We start from the raw sequence: 25,841 nt of genomic DNA on the forward strand, positions 1-25,841 counted from the left end.
AAAAAAAGGGCATGGGATAGCAAAATTAAATATGCTTTGTGGGTTGGTAGATTTACAATGAAGAGTTCAATAAGAAAGAGTCCCTTTGAGTTAGTTTATCATTTGGATGTCACCCTTCCCGTGCACTCGAAGCTACCAGCTTACCAACTTCTAGAAAGCTTTACATCTGATAATCGGGTGCTTATACTTGTTTGTTTTGGGGATTTAATATGGACAAAGGGGTGATTTGGAAGATTCACTGATCTTGACTATAAATCTATTCTCACACCTTACCAGGGGGGTTAATCCTTAGCCCTAGTCCAGTGGGACCTCCCTTAAGACCTTAGGGTCATAGGAGGGGCATTGCTTGGAAAACCCAGATTGAGATAACGTGTTCATTGCCCTCTACAACATAATTGACACTTTCCATGACACATTACAAGCCCCATATGCCACCTCCATTCTTCGGGTCTAACTTGCCATTTTTTCACTGGGATTTGGCACCCTCATGTCTACACCCCTTGAGTAGGGTTGGAATACATTGCCCTGGAGGTTGATGCAGTTGAAAGAATGGAAAAGCATGTCACGACCACAATAAGAGGAAAAGAAGAAAATCAAAATGCAAAATATGGTTGGGACATAAGTTAGCACGTGGGTAAAATCTTACCCTGAGCTCTACCCTCCTCATTGGCCATCACTCAGTTCTTGAGCACATGATGCTCCTTTACAGCAAAAGGAACCCTTGCATGTCCTAACCTTGATGAGAGATGACTTGTCTCATCTTAAGGGGTAATATAAAATGCTACATCATAAAGAGAAAACTCTAACCCTTGAGCTATGCATCATAGATTCATAATGCAAAGCATTATCAAGAAAAACTAAAAGGCACACTAAAGGGGTGGAAAAAGCAGGCCGAGTAGGGTAACTCATGCCTCCACGATTTCTCCCTCCTTACATTCATACACTAAGGATGTGGACTCTCCATCATGGGGTCCCTTTGACCATGGCATTAGGCCATGACGCCTTTTCCCCTCCATTGCCATGCATTTACACTAACACCTATTGATTGAGGGGTTGACCTTGGAAACGCCACTTCCCATTGAGGGCTGGAAGCACCTATTAGGGTTGATAAGTAGCCACCTCTACCAAGGTAGGGAACACCTTTATGGGACATGGTCTAGTTAGATATCAGAAGATGATCCTTGTTTGAAGTATTAATATGCCCTTAACATTCAAGTTTGGTCCGCTTAGATGCTCATCTGATCTTAGTTTCTGATGGATGGTTGCTTTCACTTGAGTTCATGTTAGTCTTGTCAGGTGGTCCACAACAACCCGGGCCTTGAGGGCACCCACTCCACAGGTACCTAAGCCTTTTTAGGGAGGTAGATGACAGTCCAGTTGCAGCATTGAGAGCATTGTGCCTCACGATGACTTGAGCAGATATTACATGTCCTAGAGCAACCTCAAGACCTAGGACATTGGTCTTCTTTGACCCAGCATAGAGGATTCTTGATGATGGCATAACTAGACCCATCATGCTCCTAGGCTGGTCCTAAACACTACCTGGTGGGTAGGCCATGATTTAGAGCTCAGATGACAATGGTCTTCCATTGAGAGATTTGGGAGGGCTTGTTGCACCTAAAGAAGCTCTAATACTAGAGAGAGGAGGCCTTGTTTTGACAGTTGGAGACCCATAGCGATGACATGGTGACACCCTAGCTAGATTTGGGACCTCGTAGGATGACTTGAGATGGATTTGAGGGACACTCAAATTATGGATGATCCTGACATTGACACTTTTTCAGACCTCATCACACCATGGCATGGCATTTGGAGCCCTAAAAGGGCATGATGTCAGCATTTTTGACGATACTGCTTACATGTGTGGCAAGTATGGCTTGTTTTATCATTAAGCTAGTGGGTTGGCTTGTAACCCAAGGTCTAATTCATGTCAAACTTGTTTTAGGGGATTCATTAGTTAGAATTTATTGAGGTAGACTGAAATAACATCCTTCACTAATCTGCTTAGAAAATTTTCCCTTTTTCTGCTGATGCTTTTTTAAACCTTGGTTGAGGAATTTTGGCAAACATTATGCTACTTAATTTCTGGGTTTGCTGATTTGGCATTTGTGGTTTCCATGTATATTGTATTGATAGACGGAAAATAGAAAACATACCAAACTAATATGTAAATTAACAGCAGACAGATAATGCTTCAAAGAGAGTTTTACTTCATTAAATTCAAGAACATTCACCCAGCTCAGAATATTAGTGCTATCAAAACATTAGCATACATAACAACAGTATAAAAGAACATTTAGGAAACGGAATGATTGACAAGTGTATGACTCCTTCCTTTGATAAGATGATTTCCAGAAATGCAAATGAAGCAACCACTAGAAGATAGCTTCTTTAATTACGCCAACAGCACTGGAAATCTAATCCTCTCCTTGAATTGACCTCTGGTAATGGACAGCAAGGTATGTCACTTAGTGCATTGCTGTAACAGCTCCAAATCCCTCTTGCAATACTAGCTTTGTTGATTCTCTGCAGTGGATAGACTTCCTATATGGTTTCCAGCAGACGATGACTTTCCCAGATGGTGCACTCTCCTTCCACACTGCCAACAACAAGGGAAATCGACCCTCTATATAATGAGCAGCTCCCAGGTGAGTACTTCGGCCCCGTAGCAAACTTGACCTCCCTCAGCAAATAATACCTCACCAACAGGAAAGAACTCGGCCCTTTAGTATGACTGTGCCCTTCACTAATGGTTCAACAGAGATGGAACCCTTCCTCAGCCAGAAACGAAGAATGTGTACTCTCCCAGCCTTCAACTCTTTGGGGAAACTTCCAAACTCAAACAATCAGTTCAACAACTTGAATCTTGATTCTTCAAGGTTTCTAGCTAGGGTGAAATCTTTCATCACTGAAACTAGGGCAGAAATGAGATTTCTCTGAAAATAACATGAATGAGGGAAATCCCTCATTTTCCCGTTTTTAACTATTCACCACTTTTCCCCTTTTTAATCAAGTCACTTTTTAGATAGTCTTGCTTTATAATTTTAAAGTGACTTTTATCCCCTTTTCATGACTAGGGACCCATGTCACCCCTATTTCTAATTAGTAATTTCACTTTATGTTATAAAGTGACTTAGGCCCCTTTTTATTTCCCCTTTTAATTTCCCACTCTAGTGTAGTACAGTGATATGGGGTTTAACGGTAAGTTTCGTTGGGTGAAACCCACGAGACGGAGGTTCAAATCTCGTTGAGTACATGGCCTGTTGTGTCTTGGCTAGAAGAGTAGGCGACCCCAGAGTGGACGTCTCGGCTCTTGTTGAGGCATAAGATCTTGCTATGTGTGGCTTGCAGGTTGCTGCACCTAGCCTAGGTTTATAGTGGCAGCCAGTTGGATTTGATCCTGGGCCTGCCCAGGATAACTCTCACCAGTTACCGATTGTCCTAGTGTTAAAAAAAAAAAAAATTTCCCACTCTAGTGTAGGTGAAACTGCTGGGCTAGCGGACTGGCCTTCTTTGGGCCTAAGTGGATGGGGACATTACAATCCTCCCTGCCTGAGATCTTCTTGACCTTAAGCGACTGCAATCTTGGATGTTGTAGAACTTGCTCACCCTCCCAAGTGGCATCTTCAAGTGGCAAATCCTTCCACCTGACCGAATATTCTTTGAAGACCCTAACACCTGTTCCTCAACTTCCTTTCTCTCACCTCTAGATTGACCTCTGGAACCAATACTAGCTGACCCTCTTCATCTAGAGGAGGAAGCTCTGCAGAGATTGTCACCTGCTTCCCAACTGCCTTTTTGAGGCAAGAAACATGAAACACAGTTTGTATCTTGCTCGCTTCAGGGAGCTCCAACTTGTAAGCCACTTCTCCCACTCTTCATATAATCTTGTAGGGCCCATAAAAGTGAGGCTTTAACTTTGCTGCTCCCTTCTTTTTTAGTGTCAACTGCTTATAAGGCTACAACCATAGAAATACGAAGTTCGATGTTGGTTTGCATATATCTTCCGCTGATTTTGTGCCACCTGCAGATTGTCTTTAAGAGTCTTCGAGATATCTTGGCTTTCCTGAATCCAATCTGGAACCTTAGGTTCTTGACTGTCTCCAAAGACCCAGTCAACAAAAGTCGAAGCATCATAACCATATAATGCCTTAAATAGAGGCATACCTCTAGACATGTGATAGGAAGTATTGTAGTAGTGCTCACCCAAGTGTAGACATTTAATCCATGCTTGTTGTTGTCCCACTGCATAATTCCTTAGATATCCCTCCAACCACTTATTCACTATCTCCGTTTGCCCATCTCTCTGCAGGGGATAACCCGTGCTGAATGTGATCTATGTACCCACTAGATGGAACAACTCCTACTAGAAGGCACTTGTAAATCTGCTATCTCTGTCACTGATCATGTTCTTCGACAGACCATGCAAACTGAATACCTCTTGAAAGAAGAGTTCATCCACCTGTGTTGTTGTGTAATCAGATGGGATGACAAAGAAGTGGGCGAATTTTGTGAGCCTATCCACGACCACGTAGATAAAATCCCAGCCACTTTTCCCCTTTATAATCAAGTTAGTTTTTAAATAGTCTTACTTTATAATTTTAAAGTGAATTTTATCCCCTTTTAATGACTAGGGACCCATGCCACCCCTTTTTCTAATTTCACTTTATGTTATAAAGTGACTTAGGCCCCTTTTTATTTCCCGCTCTAGCCTCGGGGAAACTGCTAGGCTAGCGGAATGGCCTGCTTTGGGACTAAGTGGACGGGGGACATAGACCTCATATAAATAGAGTTCACCTCACTTTCATTTCTCATTGCCACTTGTGGATCAATTCGACCTCTCTAAAAGTTTTCGACCTAGGTGAAATATACTTGTATCTTATGGAGATGTGATTTTTTGTGGAGTATTTGCTTGTGGAGACATTCTCTTGATTTGGAGACATTATTTTGGGATAATAAAGGATTGATTCATGCATTTTCTTGCAAGTATTCTATATTGTTGAATATCTTTATGGCTATTGCATGGAATGGTTATTGTTAGGGTTTCTCTGTACTAGTTTTTATTGAATATTTTTTAATGAAATGTTGGCAAAGTATACTATGCATTACCCTTAAGAGTGTATGACAATCCCTTGAGTGCTCCTTCATGTTAAGCTCTCCTCAATGATTTTATTCCCCTCAAAAAGTGATAGCCAAGGTTTTGGAACCTAGGGTTTTTCAATATCCCTTAGTCCATTCTACTGCTTGATGTTTCCATAAGTAGATATCCCTCTAGACTCCATCACCCAAGATCAAGAACTAGCCTTTCCACAGAGATGATCACACCATAAAAGCCCATAATGAGCAGACGCAAAGCTAGGGTTAGGGCCGAATTCAGTTGGGGAAATTACATTTTACTTTTGGAAGGGTTCTACATGTGGTTTTTCACTCATTGCCTCAAAATCACCCCCTTTCCATGGTGAATTCTTCCATTTTAGGGTTGACATCACTGACCCTAGGCACTTTTTCCCTAGAATAAACCCTAATCTCGCATTAGGGTTCAACTTTGGGCTTTGAAGGCCTGTTATCCGAAATATTGACCATATTCATGTTGTGAAGCCTTTTCTTGGCCTTGTGTACCTTGGTAAGGTTGTTATTGCTTTATTCACTAAACCCTAGGTCACTTGTGTCCTAGATATGTTGTTGGAGGGCACACTTTGCCTTGTCTAATTTGGGACTTGTTCTTAAGTTGAGTGTCTTTCCTTAGCCTATCCTTGACACCTTTGAGCCTTAGGCTTTGAATATCCATTAAGTGACCTACATAGGGAACCCTCCCTTGTGGTGAAAATCCACTAAAGAGCAGGGGGTGGTGATAGTGGGCCCCGACCTGTAGTGTTTTTCCTTGGTCTAGTCTTTGTCTTGTGAGGCCTCTCACAAGCCCTACTAGATTTTGAGGCAACAGGGCCTAAACCTGATTTTTACTTGTCTCACTTGAGAAAATATATCACTATTGATATTATCTTTAAGATGCTAATTGTACCCGTTGTCGCAAAATCTAGCAGGCATTGTGTAAAACCCCATTATGCGGAACCAAACCTTGTGGCAACAAGAGAAAGGGTTGCCACTGTCACCTCAACAACCTTTCTCCTCCTCTTTAGTGGTATTTGACCATAAGGGAGGCTTCCCTAAATCACTTGGAGGATACCTACTATGGCTCAAGGTGATAGATAATAGGTCTAATAAATGGTATAAAGTACCAAAAAAACCTATAAAGGCCTAGATATTTTTTTCCAATATTCAAGTACTCTACTTCTAGACCCAAGATATGGCTGTTATAAGATAGGTTGGTTGATTTACAATGCTAGGGTGCACAATGTCATATAACAGCCTAAGAAAAGGTTTTCCAATGATAATCAACAAAAAGGGAACATGCCTTCCAACAGACACCAGGATTAGGGTTAGGGAATGGATTTTATGGCTGGAAAATAATGCATAAACAGAAAAAAGGGATGATGTCAAGCCCTAACAAGGAAGGATTAACCATGCACAATGCTAGATTTTGCTTTAATATGATTTATTCATGCAATTCCTGCGTAATGAACCATAAACATCAAACAAAATTTCACTTTACCTACAAATCCTAGCCACTAACGATAGATGTCTAGGAAAAAGATAATAGAAGGAGAAAATTATAAAGGAAGAGGGTTGATCAATACAACAATGATTAGTAGCTTGTTCAAAATGGGTTAATGGAGTCTTTTAGGGCTAAATCTCCGAGAATGACTTTCATGGAGTAAGGGGGGATGATTAGGGCATCCATTTTTAAAACCCTAACTATTTTCCTTGTGAGGGTAGAAATTAAGTATAAGGAGTGGACAATCAGAGTTTCCGTATAGGTTTCAAAGAGAACCATTTTGCATTGTATAATGGAGCAAGATTCTTGTTAGCACTTAGTAATTTTCTAAAGTTGCAGAAGAAAATCACCAAGGTAATCGCAAACTAACTTTGGAAGATGGGATCTAGCCCTGCCAGCTTTAGAGAGGGCTCTCTCTGTAAGATTTAACTTTGTTTGATTGAATATTAGGCTAGTTATTAAGTTTGGGGTTTGATTTGTATTTGAGTGGTTGGTTGATAACTTAGATTTCCATTGGGCTATGGAGTCTGTTACATAAAATACAGATTAACTAGAGTATCTATAGATAGATCTCACAAGGCAAGGTAGCCAAACCGACTGGATTCTTTAAAGTCTGTGAAATGGAGAAGAAGAACAAAATAAGGTTCACTTTAAAATATAGAGCATTGTTACCTGAATTCTATATTCAAAGATCAGAAGAAAACATAGAAATTATTCGTAGCCAGGTGCAGAGTGTAGATTTAAACAAATTCTACCCTTTATTTATCTATTGAATAATTCAGATTTAGAAAACAATCATGTGCTATAAACAGAGAGATATAAACACATAAAACAGATAGATGTACTTCACCAACAACTTGACACATGAATCCTATGAAAGAGCTTCTGTATTACTTTGGAAAATTTGTTGATGCTTCAGAAAAAGATATACAATAGTGTTTCTTCGTACAAAAACCAACCTGTACTACTTCAACAATTGAAGTATTTATAACTAATTTACAAAAAATATCCTGTCAGGATGATGAGGATGTATCTACAAAATAATAGGACTGAATTAAGCTAACTTATTACAATGAAATGAGGAAAATTGAACTGTCTGAAGTGGTGGCACTAAAATGAAGGAACAACTGGTTGTTTGGCGTTGAAAAACTGGATGCGCTGTAACTTTCGAGCTATCTCTTGCTTTGTTCATAATTTGTGCATTGTAATCTGGCCACGTGCTGAGCTTGTCATTAATCACTAATAGGTTTGGAATTCCTTTCTTGTAAAGAGGCTCCAGCTTGGCAAAGAATCTCTGTATACATGTGTTCATGTTTTGACCCTTATCCTCAAGCTGTTGCATCAGGTTCATTTTAGTCAACACTTTCCCGACTTCCAAAATTGTTTCAGTCCTGTCTTCAATTTCTAATTCTTCCAATTCTTTTCTGTTCTTGGAATTTAGAAATTTAATAAGCTTAGTGGCATCGTTTGGTTTATCTCCTAGCTGCTTTCTAACCTGCTCAATGGCTTCATTCGACCTTTCAAAAAGCTCCTTCTGTTCAAAAATGATTTGGATTGAAGGCCAAATTTCTCCCATGTCTTCATTAATCCTTTTCCAGATATTTTCTTTCACCTGTGCTAATGTATTGCCCATGGCACAGTATTTTTTCCATTTTCTGTAATATTTGGGACAATGTCTAGGTCTTTTGTGTTTCTGTCAAGTAAGCATTTTCAAACCTTAGACTTTGCTCCTATAAAACCTTTATCTCCAGTTTCAGTTTCTTTAGCTCTTCTTCCTGTATAGACATATTTTCCATAGATTGAGCTAATTTCACTAAGTCATCCACCACTGATGTGGGAAGCATTGTTGAGGATGATGTTCCTGCTGTAGGGACACCTCGCTGTAGCAGAGATGCAATAGGAACTGCATCAAGAGGAACAACTACAAGCTGTGAATTATGTTCCTTTTCCTTTATTAGCTTATCCATTTCTGCTTCCATTGCTTTAATCTGGGCACCTTGTTCTACTAGAAGCTTGAGCATCTCTTCCTTTTGTAGCTCTGTCTCTCCAAGTTCCTTGGCTTGGGGGTCTTCTGTTGCTGGCAGCTTCAATTGCTTCTTTAATGTTGCAATATCAACATTCTTCTTTCTGATTATTTCTTCTGTAGATTTGGAATTGTCTAGATCAAGGCCAACTTTGACCACCATTTCCTCCAAGTATTTGATTTTGGTATCTTTGGCAAGTGAGGAGATTTTTTCCAATTTGAGTTGAGATTGCACATTATTTAGAGTAAGTTGTAATTTTGAGGCAGTGATAGCAGTCTGAGTGAAAGTCGAATACACCATCTCTCCTGCCTGCCTGTGCATATCTATTTGATCCAAAGGATGGACATCCTTTGCCTCAAATTCAAAAGTGGTTTGTTTGAAATCTACTGCTGACTTTGGTTGAGAGACATGGGCCTGCAAGAATACCATATGCATCCTTCCTTTTTCTTTATCATATGCTGAGATGCATCTGTGCTGAATGGAGGATTGCTTTTAGAACTGAGGTGACATGTTATCATGAATGGCCTCATTCCTTTGCTTGATTTCCTTATATCTTTGAAAAATGTCTAACTGCCTCTGCTCTGTAGACGTTTCTGGTGTCTGAGGGACAATAGTTGGAATAACTTTTGTAATTGAGGAAGATGATGGAGATTTTGTAGTACAACTTTCCAACTTGAAAGTCTTCAAACCTGGGAGCACAATAGTGCCTTCTGTGTCCTTCAGTGGTGGAAATTCTATTTTAGAACTGGAGCCTGATTTAAGTTTCTTAGTATATATTTTAAATTCCTTAGCTGAGACTTCGGTGACTGGAGAATCATCCTCTCTTGCTCTCTTATCTGTTTTCTCTTTGGGTATGGGAGTCTCTAAAGCTGTCCTTGAAAGTACTTGCTCCTCGGCCTCCTGCAACGTGTTTTCCACCCAAGTGTGCTGGTTCATATACTTTTCTATTTCAGGCCTCTGAGTGTGCACATATGGTGTAGTTTTTTGTTCTACTCTCAACTTGGAAATTACCCCAAAGGGGTCATAAGACCAAGTGAAACTAAGAGGAAAGTTCATTTGTTTCAGCAGGAGGTCTGCTTCCTCTCCTGCTGCTCTACTGTTGCAGATGAAGGGTCCGACTTGTGTCTTGATCCTGAACTGGGATTTCTTCTTGGCTGCCACAAAATGAATATTGTCAAAATGAATTATCTGCCTGATATATTCCAAGGCAAATATCCTCATTGGAAAATATTTGGGCAGTTTGTATGGTGGCAACTCTGAACCATACACTCTAATCTCTGTGAATGATTGGTAAAGGTACCAATCCCCTGTTTTGACCTGTTCACTGAGCTGCAGAACCTTCTAAATTTCTTCACTAATCCTTGGAACCTGCTGGCCACTTAACACACAAGTGGCTGGATATACAAATTGGTCTATGAACTCTGAAAAGATGTATTCCTGTGATTGTTTTCTGACTAAGGAAGTCTAGAAAACAATTGACTGTGGCTCTCCTTGCTGATCCAGTTTCTGCACTGAGAATGGAAACTTATCTGTTTGGAAAAATATAAACATATACATAAGAATGGATGAATATCTGAACATTCCTTTAGTTAAAAACTGAAGGAATTGTTCATGAATTACATTTGATAAGAAGTGACCATAGTCAAAGGTCACTGCTGTTCCTTCTGAAGAAAGCGTGGACAGAAAGCCTAGAATAGGCTCATCTACCCACTCATTTGAGTAGTAACCAAGAATGGAAGACAACATAAAAAATCTGTCTTGTCTTTTGAGGGAACATAGAAGAGGGATATGGGGGATTTTTCTTAGGGAGTTGAGAGTCTTCAAGGAGGAAGATTTCAAAGATGGCAGCTCTCTGGGGGAAAGTTAACTTCTAGTAAATTTCTCTGAGAGCTTCAATGGAGAAAGGGGAGAGGGAATCATAGTGGGGAACCTGCAACATTTGATTAATGCTGTCAGCTGTGATGGTGAAGAGAATTTCACCATTTGGGGAGATAATTGCCCTCTTGCTTGCAAGGTAAGAGGCTTGGCATCTTAGGAAGAATTCTGGAAAATGATAGGATTGGGGAACAACAAACAGAGGGAGTCTGGATTGCCAAAGGTGTATCTCATCAGATTGGTCAAGGAAATTGTTTTGAAACCAACGACGCAATTCGAACAAGTTGAATTCACACTGTGTTCGGCGATTTTGTAATCTCGGTCTGTAAGTGGGGTATGGTGTAAATCAATAGGGGGATTGAGCATTGGATTGATTACAGGGGCAATTTTAGGTGCCATGGTGGTTGCCTGATGGAGCACTGAAGATTGTAACAGTAGGAAATTGTTGTGCGTCCAATAATTGGCGGGAATTCAGAGTGGCAGACCTTTGTCAATTGATGAATAATAGGCAAGGGAAATGCTGCGGCAAGATTACAGCATAGAGGGGCGGGAGCACTATTGAATGAGTGAGGAAAGAAAAGTGTAATCAGAGTGGTAAATTTCATATTTATCTGCAGCGAAATGGCCTTAACCGTTGGATTAACAGTCTGTTTGGGGCATTAAATCTTGTAATGGTGCGGGCAAACGGATAGGAGATTAATGGAGGTTGAAACAGTCTTAGACGTGGCAGTTGGGGTTGGGGGATGAGTGGAGTGGGATCGTTGGCGGGAGTGACAGAATGTAGGGTGAGGTGGCGCGATAGGAGTGGCAGTTGCGATGGGACGTGGAGGCAATTGTTGGCGGGAAGGCGAGTTAGGTGGGAAGGCAATACCACTTTCGGAGGGGGGTGCAGTGGCATTCAGTTTATGGAGGGGGGTTGTGGTGGTATTCGGTTTATGGAGGGTGGGGTTCGAAAACACCTGGTGGCGACACGTAGGTGGGTGGTAAACTGCTTTTCGGACCCCCTTCCTGTCGTTAAATGTTGTCACTTCAGGGGTGGGGGTCCAAAACTTACCGTGGGTCGTCGGATCTATGCAGGGAATGATCGGGGATGGGTGAGTAAGGGGAAGTTTAACACCGGAGGGCCCCGCCATATCTTTTCGGGTGTATGTAACATAACCCAAGGTCCAAAACTTTGGATAAGGGAATACTTCAGACTTTATTACATAAAAATCTTTATTTACCTATTCTAATGCTATCTAAAAGTGAATGTGGGTGCATTTAAGTATGCAAACCCCTTTAGTTGGAATACTTCAGACTTTATTACATAAAAATCTTTATTTACCTATTCTAATGCTATCTAAAAGTGAATGTGGGTGCATTTAAGTATGCAAACCCCTTCAATTTTATTCTAAGAGATAAAGACTATTTATTTCAAACACTAGACTAATCTAATTAGCTAAATTAATCCAGATTAAACAGTTGGATTAACATTATTCACCTATTTCTACCTATCTAATCTTAACCAAGATTAAACTGTTTGGTTAAGTTATTCACTCTAACCTGATTGACATAAATTGAAAACAGCTTGAGCATGATTAAACTGTATGTCTCAAGCAGAAAGGGATTGTGGCATTTTAAACAAGCTGCACACAATTTCATCTATTTATTCTTTTACAAAGCCAGAAGGCTAGTAGTGGCACTTAAGCTAGCATCACTTTTAGGTTTATTCATTTTTTTGTGGGGTTCATTTATCATTTTTTTCTTCTATTTTTGTATTTATACCCTCTTTTCATTTTTTATTTTCATTTTTCTATCTTTTTTTTTGGAAATCATTTGCAGAAAGCTATATTATTTACAATCTGAAATATTGAAAGCAAATACTCAATGATCATTGATCCTATAAATTATAGGACCCTAACAATTCCAACATAGGTTTAGCATTTATTCATGGCACAAAACAGAAACCCTACTACACAAATACAATATGCAAAATATAGAAGATAAAGCATGAAACTTACCAAATTCTCCAAAGAACTATGCCTCAATCCTTAGGAACATCTACAACTACTACAGCCATATAAAAAACCTTCTTTGTATTAGCAACTAACCTAACATGTAATCTTTTCTTAACCCAATGAATTCAACTTGTCTATAATCCAGACACCAAGGTTCCGATCTGATCTATAAAATGTAACCCTAAGGCCCTCATCACATTAACTGACATGACATCACTAGTAGCCCCAAAGTCAAGCATGCAATTATGGAGGATACCATTAACCAGCAAGGAGATATAGAAAGGAGTAGTACTCCTAGTATGAGGATCACCCCAAGTAAATCTTGGGACTATCGTCAGCCATGTATATGGTATCATTCTATTCAAATAAGTTTCATTAATTTTCTTTTATGTTAAGGTATTGGAATTAGTTCAGTTAATGGCATCAAGATTTTTCACTTTTGCCAATTTTTATGAAAGATCAAACGTATATTCTTAAGGCGGCAAAATGACTGGTTTCTGATTTACAACTGGACTACTCATAGACATCTTTGGTTGGTTTACACAAGTTGCATTGCTTAAATCTTGGGACTACCATCTGCCATGTTTATGGTATCATTCAATTCAAACAAGTTCATTAATTTTCATTTATGTTAAGGTACTGGAATTAGTTCAGTTAAAATCATCAGGATTTTTCACTTTTGCCAATTTTTGTGAAGGATCAAACTTATATGCATAAGAAAGCAAAGTGACTGGTTTCTGATTTACAACTGGACTAGTAGATGTCTTTGGTTGGTCTACAAAAGCTGCATTGATTTGTCGTTTACTTCCATTTATTGGTGTTTTCTTTGAGGTATATGGGGAAACCTTTCGTATTTTTGATTTCATACGATAAACCTTAACAGTTTCTGCAACCATTATATCCTGTACTACTTTTTTTCCTCTCTATAAGGTAACATTGTTTGCTGATTTAAAATTGACGTTTGAATCATACCTTCTCTTAATTTCATAATGCAATTCTGAGAAAGAGGTAGTACCTTCCTGCCGAGAACATCAATCTGTAAGATATGAACATCTTATCCATCTGAATTCTATGATGTCTCCCAACAAGTATTTATTGACTTATCTTGCTTCCTGAGCAACTTGATAAACAAAATCAGCAAATACAGGACAACTCTCCAAGGATCTGAACAAAAATATTTATGGTGTCAAATATAGTTCCTATGGGGTAAGCATGACCTCAAATTATTAAATAATGGTTGCTGTTCTGCACTAATTAAATCAGAAATCTGCAAGTGCATTTTTAGGATAGCATGCCAAAAGGCCCAAATAGCTATTATACATGATCAAATCAACATGGGAAGTCACAAATAGGTGATGATTGCCCCCTTGTTTCTGCAAATAAAATTGTAGATTGGAAAGGCAAAACTTGCTGAAATTGGTAGGAAAACACAATAAAATTCCAAAATTTGACTAAATATGATAGATTAACTTAATGCCAATCAAAATTTCGTTATAGTTATTCCCATTTCTGCAATAAAAATTGCACATTGAGCTAACTTAGCCCAAAACTGCATTGAACACTCGAATTCAACCTTGTTCAGTTGACACCAGTTACCCCTGTTACTAATTAGCTATTTAACTCATTGTTTGCAAAGTTTTCCAATGCTTTTGCATTTTGATTTTTCTTGAGATCACCTACTTACAAGATTCACCAGCACCTTGTCTTTGTAAATGAAGTTATGTGGTGTGACTGGAAAGAAAACATGACAAGCAAAGTTATTGAATCTCTAATTCAAAAGCCAACTGTGTTTTTATACTGTGTTCGATTCTAGTGCTGTTACTGAATGTCTAATGTATCATTTTAGTCCATCAATCTATTGGAGCAATTGATATTTCATTGGCATATTAGAAATAATTGTAAGTAGATCTTCCATTTTAATACCATATTCTCGGCCAATTCTAATTTGTTTGGTAACTTTCCAATGATGGAACATTCTTGCTTTGTTATGGGGAAATCAGAAGTTGTTTTTATCATAGCAGTTATATGTCACCCCAATTTTTAAGGATGTTAGAGGTTTTGGCATCTTACTGTTTTCCTTTACCTTTTATTTAGCTGTGCCTTTAAAGTGTAACCGTACTATATGTATGTTTCATTTTATCATTGTCACTAGCATCAAACAACTTAGCCGTGCCAAGTAGGTTGTTCGACTCGCTTTTCCATCTAGTTTGGAACTGTTACCTTTTTGGACTTTTGCTTTTGGATTTGTTTGATGGGGATTGGATTTTTCTTTCCCCAAGAATAAACATGTGATATGTTAGAGTTCTGTCCTTGAAACTAGTTTCCTATTTCAACAGTAAGGCATTTTGTAGTTAGGGCATCATTCATAATTGCATTGGATGGTCTAAGTTATTTGTACAGGTTAGGCATTGCAATGGCCCAAATGCATTTAGTTCTTTTTTGCTCCCCAGTCTCGAAGATGTTCTCCTGACCTTAGCTGTTTTGTTTTTGGCAAGGGGATGGAGAAGGTGTGAGGTTAAAAAAAGGGTTAGCATATAAATGCACCTACTCAATCACTACAGTGATAGTGATGATCAACCATCCTACTAGACCCTTGAGTGAAGCGATAGGCTATAGCCATCAACAAAATTCCCATGATGGGCATTTATGGTTGTTTTCCTATTCAGACTTGGGCCCACTAATTTGGGTTTCTTGTTCCGGCTTATTGATATCTATAAAGCATAGGAGAATCCTGGATCGAAGTATCTCACCGAAACAAAATAGATATAATATCCCTTGTAAATCCCAATTTACCCTCATAATTACACACATAAAAGCAAAGACATTGGAAACTCTGAAAGAGACAACCAACTTAGCATTTAAGCACCAAATTAGGGTCAAGAACTAAAGCTTACAAGGGTATATGTATAATGTGCAATTAAAAGAAAATAAATACATAAATAAATGACTTCTTATAAGCTATATTAATGCTTACAAAACCCTATTATGGTAAGAAAATACCTTTCACAAGGTGTCCCTCAAGAAAAGGATGATGATACAATCACTTCTTATTTGCAACATGTCATAAATGACAAAAGTTGTAGTAAGAGAGGAATTCAAAGTTGGAAGTGAGCTATAGGGAATGAGGCACAACTTTTGAGAAGAATTAGTATCATTAGAAATTGGCACCTAAATCTGGGGCTTATATACTAATAAAATCCTCGACAATGTTTTGTTCCAGGTAGGCCTGGCAGCCCCTGTATAGGCACCAGTACTGTCCACTTATCATTTCTAATGCAAATTGGCTCAGCTATCTAGGTTCTGTGCTGCTTCTCTGGGTTCAAGACAGCCTACATTAGCATTAACTGCAGCATTATCATGGGGTTAAGTGAGCTTGTTTTCAACGACTTTGATCGCAATTCTAGCGGAATTGCTTTGGATGTTATGCTTTTCTGCTAAGAAGATGTCTTTCTTACACAAATACTGTTTCTTGTTTGAGGAATTAGGCTGTCCTGTATTACTTAGAAATAGCAGAATGCCAGTTTAGTTCGACTGGACATCTATAAATGTTTTTGCAGCTCTTTTGGATCAAAACTGGATATTTTCTCCTTGTCTAATTTCCTGTAATTGATTCAAGTTTGTGTGTGTGTGTGTGAGTGAGTGATAGAGAGAGAAGGGGAAAATCTATGCTAGAAAGGTAGTAATCGCAAGTATTGCCAGAGTGTAGTATTTTTTATGCTTGATTCTAGTGTCTTTGAATCCATTTCAAATCTTAGATGTACCGATGTTTTTCTTCATTTAGAGATTGGGAAGCATGTCAAATAAATCTCTCAAAATAGCTTGGCCTGTAAGCTTTCATTTTTTACCATGCTTCGGAGTGTAGTTTCCTTACTCTCACTCTCACATGATAGACACGGCATCTCAAAGAGTTTCAAAGCTTAGAACATTCTGCAATCAGAAATGCACAAGTCCATAACATTATATTTTCTGAAGAAGTGATCATCGTATCTAGCATCTAATATGGTTGTATGAAAAAAATATTTTGGAGTCTAGACATGGTTGGTAAATCTGAGGTCTGCAACAAGTTCATAAATCATTTTACATTTCACGTTAAAGCATAGCTTTCAAAATAGAATTGAGAAGGTCTTGTTTTTGTTTGAAGTTTCACAGGGAAGAGGTTTGATAAAGAAATTTGGAAAGTTTGGTTGCAACATATTAATTTCTTTAAACCTTTGTTAAATTGAATACTGTTGTTTTGTTGCAGAAAGTCTGGAGTCGCATTGAGTGACCATTATATCTAAAAGTTAGTTGTTGTTGAAGTTCAAATTATGGAGAGCAATGCTGATCATAATGCTGATGTGATGGGGTCGTCTGCTAAAAAGAAAAGAGGAAGGCCGAGAAAATCAGACACAGTTCTACTTCCTGGAGAAATTACAGCACTCGGTGTTACAACACCTTATGATGGAAAATCTAAAAAACACAGGCCTGCAGACACTGATGGTTCACATTCAGCTCATGGAAATGGTTCTCTTGTAGGCCAGCCTGTCCATGGAGTGCTTGATGGGTCATTTGATGCTGGGTATCTGATTACTGTGAGAGTTGGAGATACTGACACAATTTTCCATGGAGTAGTGTTTGGACCAGGCTTATCAATACCTCCATCCAAAATAACAGACATTGCACCAAAAGTAAAAGGTACAAAGAGAGAAGAGAATACCAGTTTTCCTTCAATATATTCTCCTCCGGCAACTACACCAATGGCCTTATCAGAAATCTATGAACCTGCTCCTGTCACTGATTACACACCTACAGAATCTGGATTTACACCTGAAAATGGGATAGAGGATCAACAAAATTACGCAAACTTTGAGGTTCCAGTTCAACAGATGGAAGATGCTAATGTGGCGTCAATTCATGCTCGAGCAAATAACCAACTGTAATTTGCACAATAAGGTGCTCCCTTCACACACAGCAAGAGTAAATTTAAATACAGCAGATGCAAAAGCATATGGCAGTTTGTAGGTCCTTTTGCTTTGTATTTGGTATGGACTGCAAGGCACTTCTGATGGTAAAGGGGAATAATGCTCCATATCCCTTGCCTAGCAAATTGATTGAAATTTTAACAATGTTTCTTTTCTGGTTCTCTATTTTCATTATTATTAACTCTTCAGAGCTCCTGTAGACCTTGGTTATGTGCTTCTCCCAGTTCAAACTGGTAGTAATTTGTTGCAGAAGAATTGTCTACAATGACTCTACTCTATTGACTGTATTTTGTGCTTCTGCAACAGTAGTTTTAAACAATGATATTTACATAAAGTGGTCAAAGAATATTTCTGAGCAGGCCACAGAGCTTACATCTATCAATACAGAAGCCATTACTGAAGGTTTCTGACGGGAAAACTAAAATGCTTCTTTAGTTTTCATAAACTGTGTCAGGAGCCAAATATAGTCAACTGTGAAATGAAGGACATAATTTGTGAAAGGCATTGGGATTCTTAATCAATATGGAAAACTGCTCTTTGGATACGAAAGTGTTTGGTGCAATTGAGAGTTTTCAGTTTCTATCCTCTGCATGCCTCTTTTCTTTTGCTGGAATTCCTGAAGTGCTAAAATTGAAGTTGAAAATCATTGCTTTTAAGACTGTAGATGTGATTGCCTTTCAGTTGGGAAGAGTTATTTTCTCTAAAAATTTCATTTTAAAATGAGGCTCATTTGACTGTAAAGTCAAGAGACTGAACCTTTTTGAATTTTAGAGGTAATCATAGAAACAACTATTTTTGCTCCTAATTATCATTTTGGTAATTACTTTAACTAGTTGTAAATAAAGCCATGTCTCCCTCAAAGCCTGATGATAGTTTTCATTGCGTTTCTCAAATTAGTTGTGTAAGAGTCCAGACATGTAGGTTTTAACTCTGTACAGTTAATTGCTGCAAACAAACTCTAAATAAAAACAGAGAAGAGGCAATGACACACACACACACATTACAAAAGAGATTTTACCATGGAAACCCAAACTGAGAAAACCAGTAAGATTTTTTAGTGTATTCTCTTTTAGTGTTACAATACATGTATATCGTGTAGCATCCATAAACCGCCAATTCATTTACCCTGTATTAAAATACAACTGTAGTTCCTTAACTGGAATTACAAAACCATGGTTTGAACCACTGTGCCCCACAAAACCACTAGGAGCGAAAATTGTGAGCCGAAAACCACAAAAAATGGATGCAAAAAACTGCCCTTTTTTTATTTTATATTATTTTCTTTAAGAAGCCTGCTGCCTGTGACCCCCTTGCTGTGCGTGGTGCAATATACAATGCGTGGTGATAGTTGTGCAAAGAATATAACACACCCAACAAGATTTTCATGTCCTTCTTGGCCAATGAATGATCATTGCCATATCCTAACTTGACAAAGCTAAAAGCTCTAACAACCTTTTTCTGATCACTAATAAATAGGCTTTGTGGATTTGATTTGAATTCAGGTGCTGTAGAAATTGTGAGCTAAACCAGAAATTGTCTTTGTGAAGGACTTTAACTTTTCATTGGTTGATAAATTAGAAAAAGAATGGATGCTGAACAACATAACAAGCATTGACGGAAGTTCCGAAATAATTGTGGAATGTTAATACGAGTGTTTGATTTTTTTATTTTTCACAATTTATAAGAATCTTCATCTGCTAGGAAAACATTGATTAGGAGAGAGTTCGTCCTCCACCTAGAACTATAGTCTCATTGATATATTCATGGTTGATATATTGGTCATTTTAGATATAATTATTTCATCTTGTAGATTTTCTTGGTTCTATATTTGTCATTTTAGATATAATTATTTTATCTTTTAGATTGGTTCATACTAGTGTTAGTAATTATAAGCATTTGTTTGTAAGACTGGTTTTTAAAGGTTTTGATAAACGTGTTTACAAGACTGGTTTTTAAAGGTTTTGATTACTTTTTTTGGGGATATAATTGTAAACTTATGCACTAGATAAAATATTTTAAATCCTAGATCTTAGATTCTGCATTGCAACCTAGATCTTAGATTCTGCATTGCTTGCAATGCATTCTTAACATTAGAGATGTTGAGCAAGCACAATTCTCTTCTTTTTTTTTCTTCTGTTGAAGTCTTGAGGTAGCCAAAAGAGCTATAGTCTCATTGATATATTCATTGTTAGAGTTTTGCTCATTTTAGATATAATTATTTTATCTTGTAGATTGTCTGGATTCATACTTATCTTGGTAATTATAAGCATTTATTTCTAGGATTGCCTTTTTAAGGCTTTGATTGATTTCTACGAGGATATAATTGTAAACGATAAAATATGTTAAATCCTGGATCATAAATTCTGCATTTTCATTTTGCAAAGCCTCCTTAACATTAGAGATGCAAGTACAATTCATTTTTTTCCTTTCAAGTTTTAAGGTAGACAAAAGATGGGTCTTGCCACTAGTGACATATTGGGATATCATAGAGTGAGATTTATTTATTGGGGGCAAGTCAGCCTCACAGATAAATGTTCTTCTAGCATCCTAGAATATTTTAGTAGTCTTAGAAAAATACAAAAATTTAGGAATGTCATTGGTTGCATTTGCATTTATAATCTAACATAGGAAACTACTTAATCAATGATACAAGTTGACTTATTCTATAATATCATACATGCAAAGACATTTCAAAAATATAGTGGAGAGAGAGTAAAAGCCAAAGGAGTCGGATTGGAAAATTGTTCATTGCAAATGTCCATATTCAAGTGATGTCTCACACTACCACTGGTATGGTTATGACGAAAAAACTCCGAACTGCAAGAGTTTGAGTATTCTATACAAGAATAAGTATTTAGTGCTCTTTTCAGGTGGGTATGACAACAATTTCTATCGCTCCAAGATACATTGAATCAACTTCTAAGGTAGATTATGAAGAACAAAAGGATCATGCAAAAGCAATCATGACGTATTATTTACCATATTGACGTTGCTAAAAAAGAGACCAACAAAGAAAGTCACTGCCCCTTGAAGTAAAAGATAGAAATACACAAACTTAAGAAGAAGAGAGGGTGAAGAACTAGACCAATATGCAATAAATAGGATGATGGTACAATTAGATGTGCAAATTTAGAATAGGAAGAGGCTTAGATGAAAGTGAGTGGTAGCTTAAGTGAAGAAAAATATGGTTAAAAAACAAAGACTTCAGTGCCTAAGAACACAAATAACTCATAATTGATATGATTTGGCTACAACTTAAGATTTTTTTTGATGAATTTTGTAGATTTTCCTTAAAATCCTACAATTAACAAATCTGAAACTAATTTGTTGCACCAAGACACAAGATTTCTCTAAGATAAATTTGCAATGGAATAGAAGCATAATTAGAAACATAGTTGCATGATACAATAACAAAATATTTTCTAGGGAACCCAACTGGGAAAACCCTTTGCTAGTTGTAGAATTTTATTGACAAAAAATAGAGCAATTGATCTTTTTATAGGGCAATTTTTTCAACAGAGAATACACTCATCTCTCTGCTTGAACGAAGCTAGAAAACTCCCTACTACAACTCGACCTTTACTCCCTATTTCCTTGCTCTGTCTTGCTCCTCTTTCCTAGCGCTAAACAACCCTTATTATTTAGGAATTAATTCCTAAATCTTGGTGCACTTTCTGCAAGGAAATTCTCTAAGATTTGCCTATAGGTTGCTCCTAAGTATGTTCTTCTCACAACCAACTTTCACACAAAACTTGTTCTCAACAATAATGTTTAATGATATGCCTTCGTGCTCCTTATAAGCTTTTCTAACATGCTAAATCTGGTAAGTGTAAATTTGGAATACGAATTGAGTTCGACTTGTTAACTGAGTTGAACTGACTCTTCAACTCATCCTACCTCAAAGAGAACTTGAAGTAACTCGTCTCTTTCCAAATATATCTCACACTTGGAGATAAATAGAACTAAGTGTCCAACTCTTGCGCATGAGTTAACTGCTTCATGACTCGTCCTAATTCTTGGGAACTCATGCGTCCTAAAGGAAGATTGAGGGAGGTTTGTCTTAACGAAGGCACAATTGAAGAAAACCTTTCTCGCTACTATTTTCAACACTCCCTCTTAGTGAGGAAGGGATTCTATATGATTCCCAACTTATCTTCGAAATGAACATAACTGCTTCTTGCCAATGCCTTGGTCAAGATATTTGTTGTATGCTCCCGTTGAAATGTACAGTAGCTTCGCTATCACTTTCTACACACAATCTTCGCTATCACTTTCTACACACAATCTCTAAGATGTTGATACCTTATCTCGATATGCTTTGAGTGATCATGAAACACTGGGTTCTCATAGAGCTTGATGCAACTCTGATTATCACAGTGTATCACAATAGGATCCATCCTCTATCTAAAAATCCCACAAGCAACTTCCTCATCCAAATAGCCTTGCATGTTGCCAAACTGACGGCCATGTACTCGACCTCTATTGATATGAGTGCAACTGATCTCTACTTCTTATTGTACTAAGAAAAATTTGTTGACCCAATGTTGAAGATGCCACCTGAAGTACACTTTCGATCTGTGGAACTCCTTGCCCAACCTGTATTTGTGAAGCCCTCCAGCCTCACTCCATCAACTTGTCTATACAATAATCCATAATTTGTTGTGCCTATGAGATACCTCAAAACATGTTTCACAGCAACCCGATGAACTCTGGTCGGTTCCATCATGAACTCACTCAATTGGTTGACTGCAAAACAAATACCATTTCATGTGTTGACCAAATGCATCAACTTCTCGATGAGTTGCATGTATACTGTAGCATACACTCGCTTTGCTCTACTAGCATCCACCTTCCTCTAATTTGTGACTAGAGGCGTGGCCATGGGCCTGTAATCCTGCATATGAAGTCTTTGGAGAATCTTTGTAGTGTACTTCCCCTGTCCCATGAAGATCTCACCATCACCCTGCCAAACCTCCAATCCAAGAAAATAATGCATAAGCCCCATATCCTTCATATCAAACTCCCTTGCAAGGTCCTCCTTGCAATCCTGCATCAAGTTGTCTTCTCCAGTCAATATAAGGGCGTTAATTTAGAGCACTAGAATGAGTGAAAGCCCTCCAACCATGATGCAATACAAGTTGGCATCTGCCTCACTCTTAGGGAAGCCCCACGGAGGTAGCTGTCAATATGAGTGTACCATGCTCTCTTCAGCCTACTTGAGCCCATAAAAAGCTCTCTTCAGCCTGCACACGTGTGTCTCTACTAAACTACTCAAACCCCTTTGGCTGCTTCATATAAATCTCTTCCTCAACCACTCCATTGAGGAATGTTGTCTTCACTTCCATCTAGTGGATCTACTCCATTTGTGTTGCAAGTGCTAGAATAGTCCTTATGGATGGACACTGTGCTATTGGGACAAAGGTCTCACCATAGTCTATGCCTTTAATTTGTGAGAATCCCTTGGCCACAAACCTGGCCTTGTACTTCTCCACACTCCCATCTACTCCATGCTTCACCTTGTACACCCATCGCGAGCCAACTACTGATTTTCCCTCAGGTTGTGGCGCAATCTCCTAGACATCGTTCTTCATGATGGAGGAATAATCCTCCACCATGGCATCTTGCCAAACCTGTTGAGAAGTTGCCTCCTTATAACTAGAATGTTGAATGGTGTTGTCATTGATGTCAACCCTGGGCTTTGACTTTGACTAAACACCTGTCATTGATGTCAATATGTTAATGAATACTCTAATATTTGTTTGAATTACATCAAGTTGGAAGCTCCATTGTTGGATGGTTGAAAACCCTAGTTCTAGGGTTTGGGTTTACCTTGGATATCCTCATCAGTGGATTCTCCTCGTCAATATGTTTCCAGTGGTATGTGGCATGCCTCGAGAGGCCTCCTAGTTTGAGAGATATTCGAGTTTGAAGATAAAAATCCCAGTTTATGGGCTAAAACCCCAAGACATGGCACCTCATCATTGAATTAAGGGTCTCTCATCATTATATGAAGGGTCTCAAAAGATGTTTCCATCTATAACCAAGTCCCTCATCAAAACTAACCCCAACTCCATAAGGGTAGCATTTTTCCCTCCTAAACTTATTCCAACAGTCATAAAAACCCCTTGGTCAAGTCAAAGCATGAGGCTTTCACCACGAATCAATTAAATAACATAATAGGTTACCTATAGACACTCATCTTAAATTTAGGGCGTGAGGGGTTTCAATCACAAAGGAACTTTGACTCCAACAAATAAGATAATTGCAAAATCACTCTTGAAAGGAAGTTAGGGCTTTTTAGGGCTAAAAAGAAAATCAAATTCAAAAGTCTAAAATCAAAAGTTTAAAAGGAAAATTAAATTGAAATCTTTAGTTTAGAACCTTCCTAAAAATAATGAGTTTGTTGCATTCATTTAGAGCCCTTTTTAAAACTATAAATTAAAACCTTAACTCTTATCCAATGTATGTATCTTTGAATATCTATCCTCTGAAATTCGACCCTATGACATCTAAAGGAAAGGAAGACAACAAAGGCTTTCCTTTTGGTTCTTTGTAATTTGTTTTGGTTCTTCTACTATGGCTCTTTGAAGAGCACCTTCTGTAGCACCTCAAAAGCACTATCAACAAGAGCCTAAAAGCCCTCCCTCTCTGCGGTTTTCTAACTCGAAGCAAGGGCATTCTTCCATACAAGACCAACAAAGTTCTATGACTGTTTGGGAGATTCTTTGGTACAACTCAACCTCATCTAGGCCACCACTTTCCATATGCCTAGGGCTTCCACAGAAGGCGACGAAGACGTGTAAGTTTATTTATGTCTCTCTTGTTTGTTTTAGGTTCAAAGTTTTGTTTCACATTGTTTATTGACAATTTTTTTGGGACTCAATGAGTGAGTATCCCTAGCCACAGTTAGGAAGATCATATTTGTTGTTTCTGAGACCTCTCTCTTGCTAGTGGTTGTGGTATTTACATCTTCATGATCCCTATCTAAGTTCTCCTCTTGAACAAACCTAGCCAAAATCCCTGCGACTTTAGGTTTGTTTAGCAGAGTTTTCTTACCTCGGTGGTGTGGACTTGTCTACCAGTGCAAACCTTTAGATGCCATATTGTGGAGGATTTCTTCAAGGCAACGAATTCTTGAGAATTTAAAGTTGTCCTCATCCACCTTGTAGTTCAGTAGGCATCACCTTTGAATCAATTCTCTGCGATTAGAGTTTGAGATAGTGACATTTGAAATGCTCGTCCTAGGTATGTAAATGTACTTGCTTCAATACTAATATGAGACAACCTACAACAACCATTCAAGTGAAGAAGATGACATTTATTAGCTATACATTGAAGATAAATTACTAAACCCGTAGGATTGATGAAAGCTCCTAATCTGAAGTTACAATTATAGTAATTGACAATGGATATGTTTTAGCATGGTTATTGCAATAAGTAAACAATGTTTTGACAATATCTTTCTTGGTGATAATCTCATGTGATGTGACAGTAATAATAGTGACTTGACATTTAGACTTAACAATGACTTGAGATATAGACTTGATAGTGACTTGACATATAAACTTGACATAGAGACTTGACATATATACAAGTGACCTCATTGCAAACCTCATATATAACATGGTAATGTTCAACACCTTGATAGGATCAAATGCACTAAGCCAATCATTGAATTTGAATTTTGTTGTGTTTTGGTTCAAAGGTATGTTGCGATTATTGTACTTGCAAACATCATTGGTTATACATCTGTTGAGTATTCATGCTCAATTACTGAAGCCTTAATTTATCTACAATATTGAAAATAATAGTGAGATTTGAAAATACATTGTGTCATTGGCTTATAACCTGGTATAAAGTTCTTGATATATATAAGACTATAACTATTGCAAGGCAAAAATCATTCATAAGCATTCAAAGCATTTGACAACATAGCATTTAGCAAACATAGTCTCATCATAGTCTTGCAAATAAAAGAACAAAGGACATAAGTTGAGTATTGTAAGGGAATCAATAGTTAGACCTTCATCACTACGAATTGCTTCATCAAAGGATTGATTTATTTGCTTGAAGAGCGCATTGATACTCGCCTACAAGTGCACTATGACAATTGATGATGTTGGCATGAGCAATGAAGTTTTATTACAACAAATTGGTTTTGCATCCTATGATCCCAAACTTGTCAAGGAAAAAATTGAAACAACCTAAGTTTGCACACAAGACATATTGGAGACATCTAGGACTAAGACTAAGTACCAAAAGCATATTGATTGATATAACTCTTTGTACAGGTACAACAATATTGATCTTGAGGGCATCAATAATTTCCATTTAGTGACATTGACGATTGCAAGACTAATTAATTGTTTAT

General features: G+C 37.9%; 1 protein-coding gene across 7 annotated transcripts in view; it reads left to right on the forward strand.

Annotated features, from left to right (window-relative positions):
• Positions 1 to 18,052, forward strand: part of LOC149192465 (protein METABOLIC NETWORK MODULATOR 1-like) — a 93,528-nt gene extending 75,476 nt beyond the window's left edge. For all 7 annotated transcript variants that reach the window (XM_089404613.1, XM_089404612.1, XM_089404615.1 and 4 more), the window contains one exon: positions 16,753 to 18,052. In XM_089404613.1, the coding sequence (XP_089260739.1) occupies positions 16,817 to 17,428 (612 nt within the window). In that variant the 5' untranslated portion in view covers positions 16,753 to 16,816 and the 3' untranslated portion in view covers positions 17,429 to 18,052. The remainder of the gene's footprint in view (positions 1 to 16,752) is intronic.
• The last annotated feature ends 7,789 nt before the right edge of the window (positions 18,053 to 25,841 follow it).

Source organism: Pinus tabuliformis, chromosome 2_2 (assembly GCF_031772625.1).
Source record: "Pinus tabuliformis cultivar Carrire ecotype Pingquan chromosome 2_2, CPIR1, whole genome shotgun sequence".
Lineage (NCBI taxonomy): Eukaryota > Viridiplantae > Streptophyta > Pinopsida > Pinales > Pinaceae > Pinus > Pinus tabuliformis.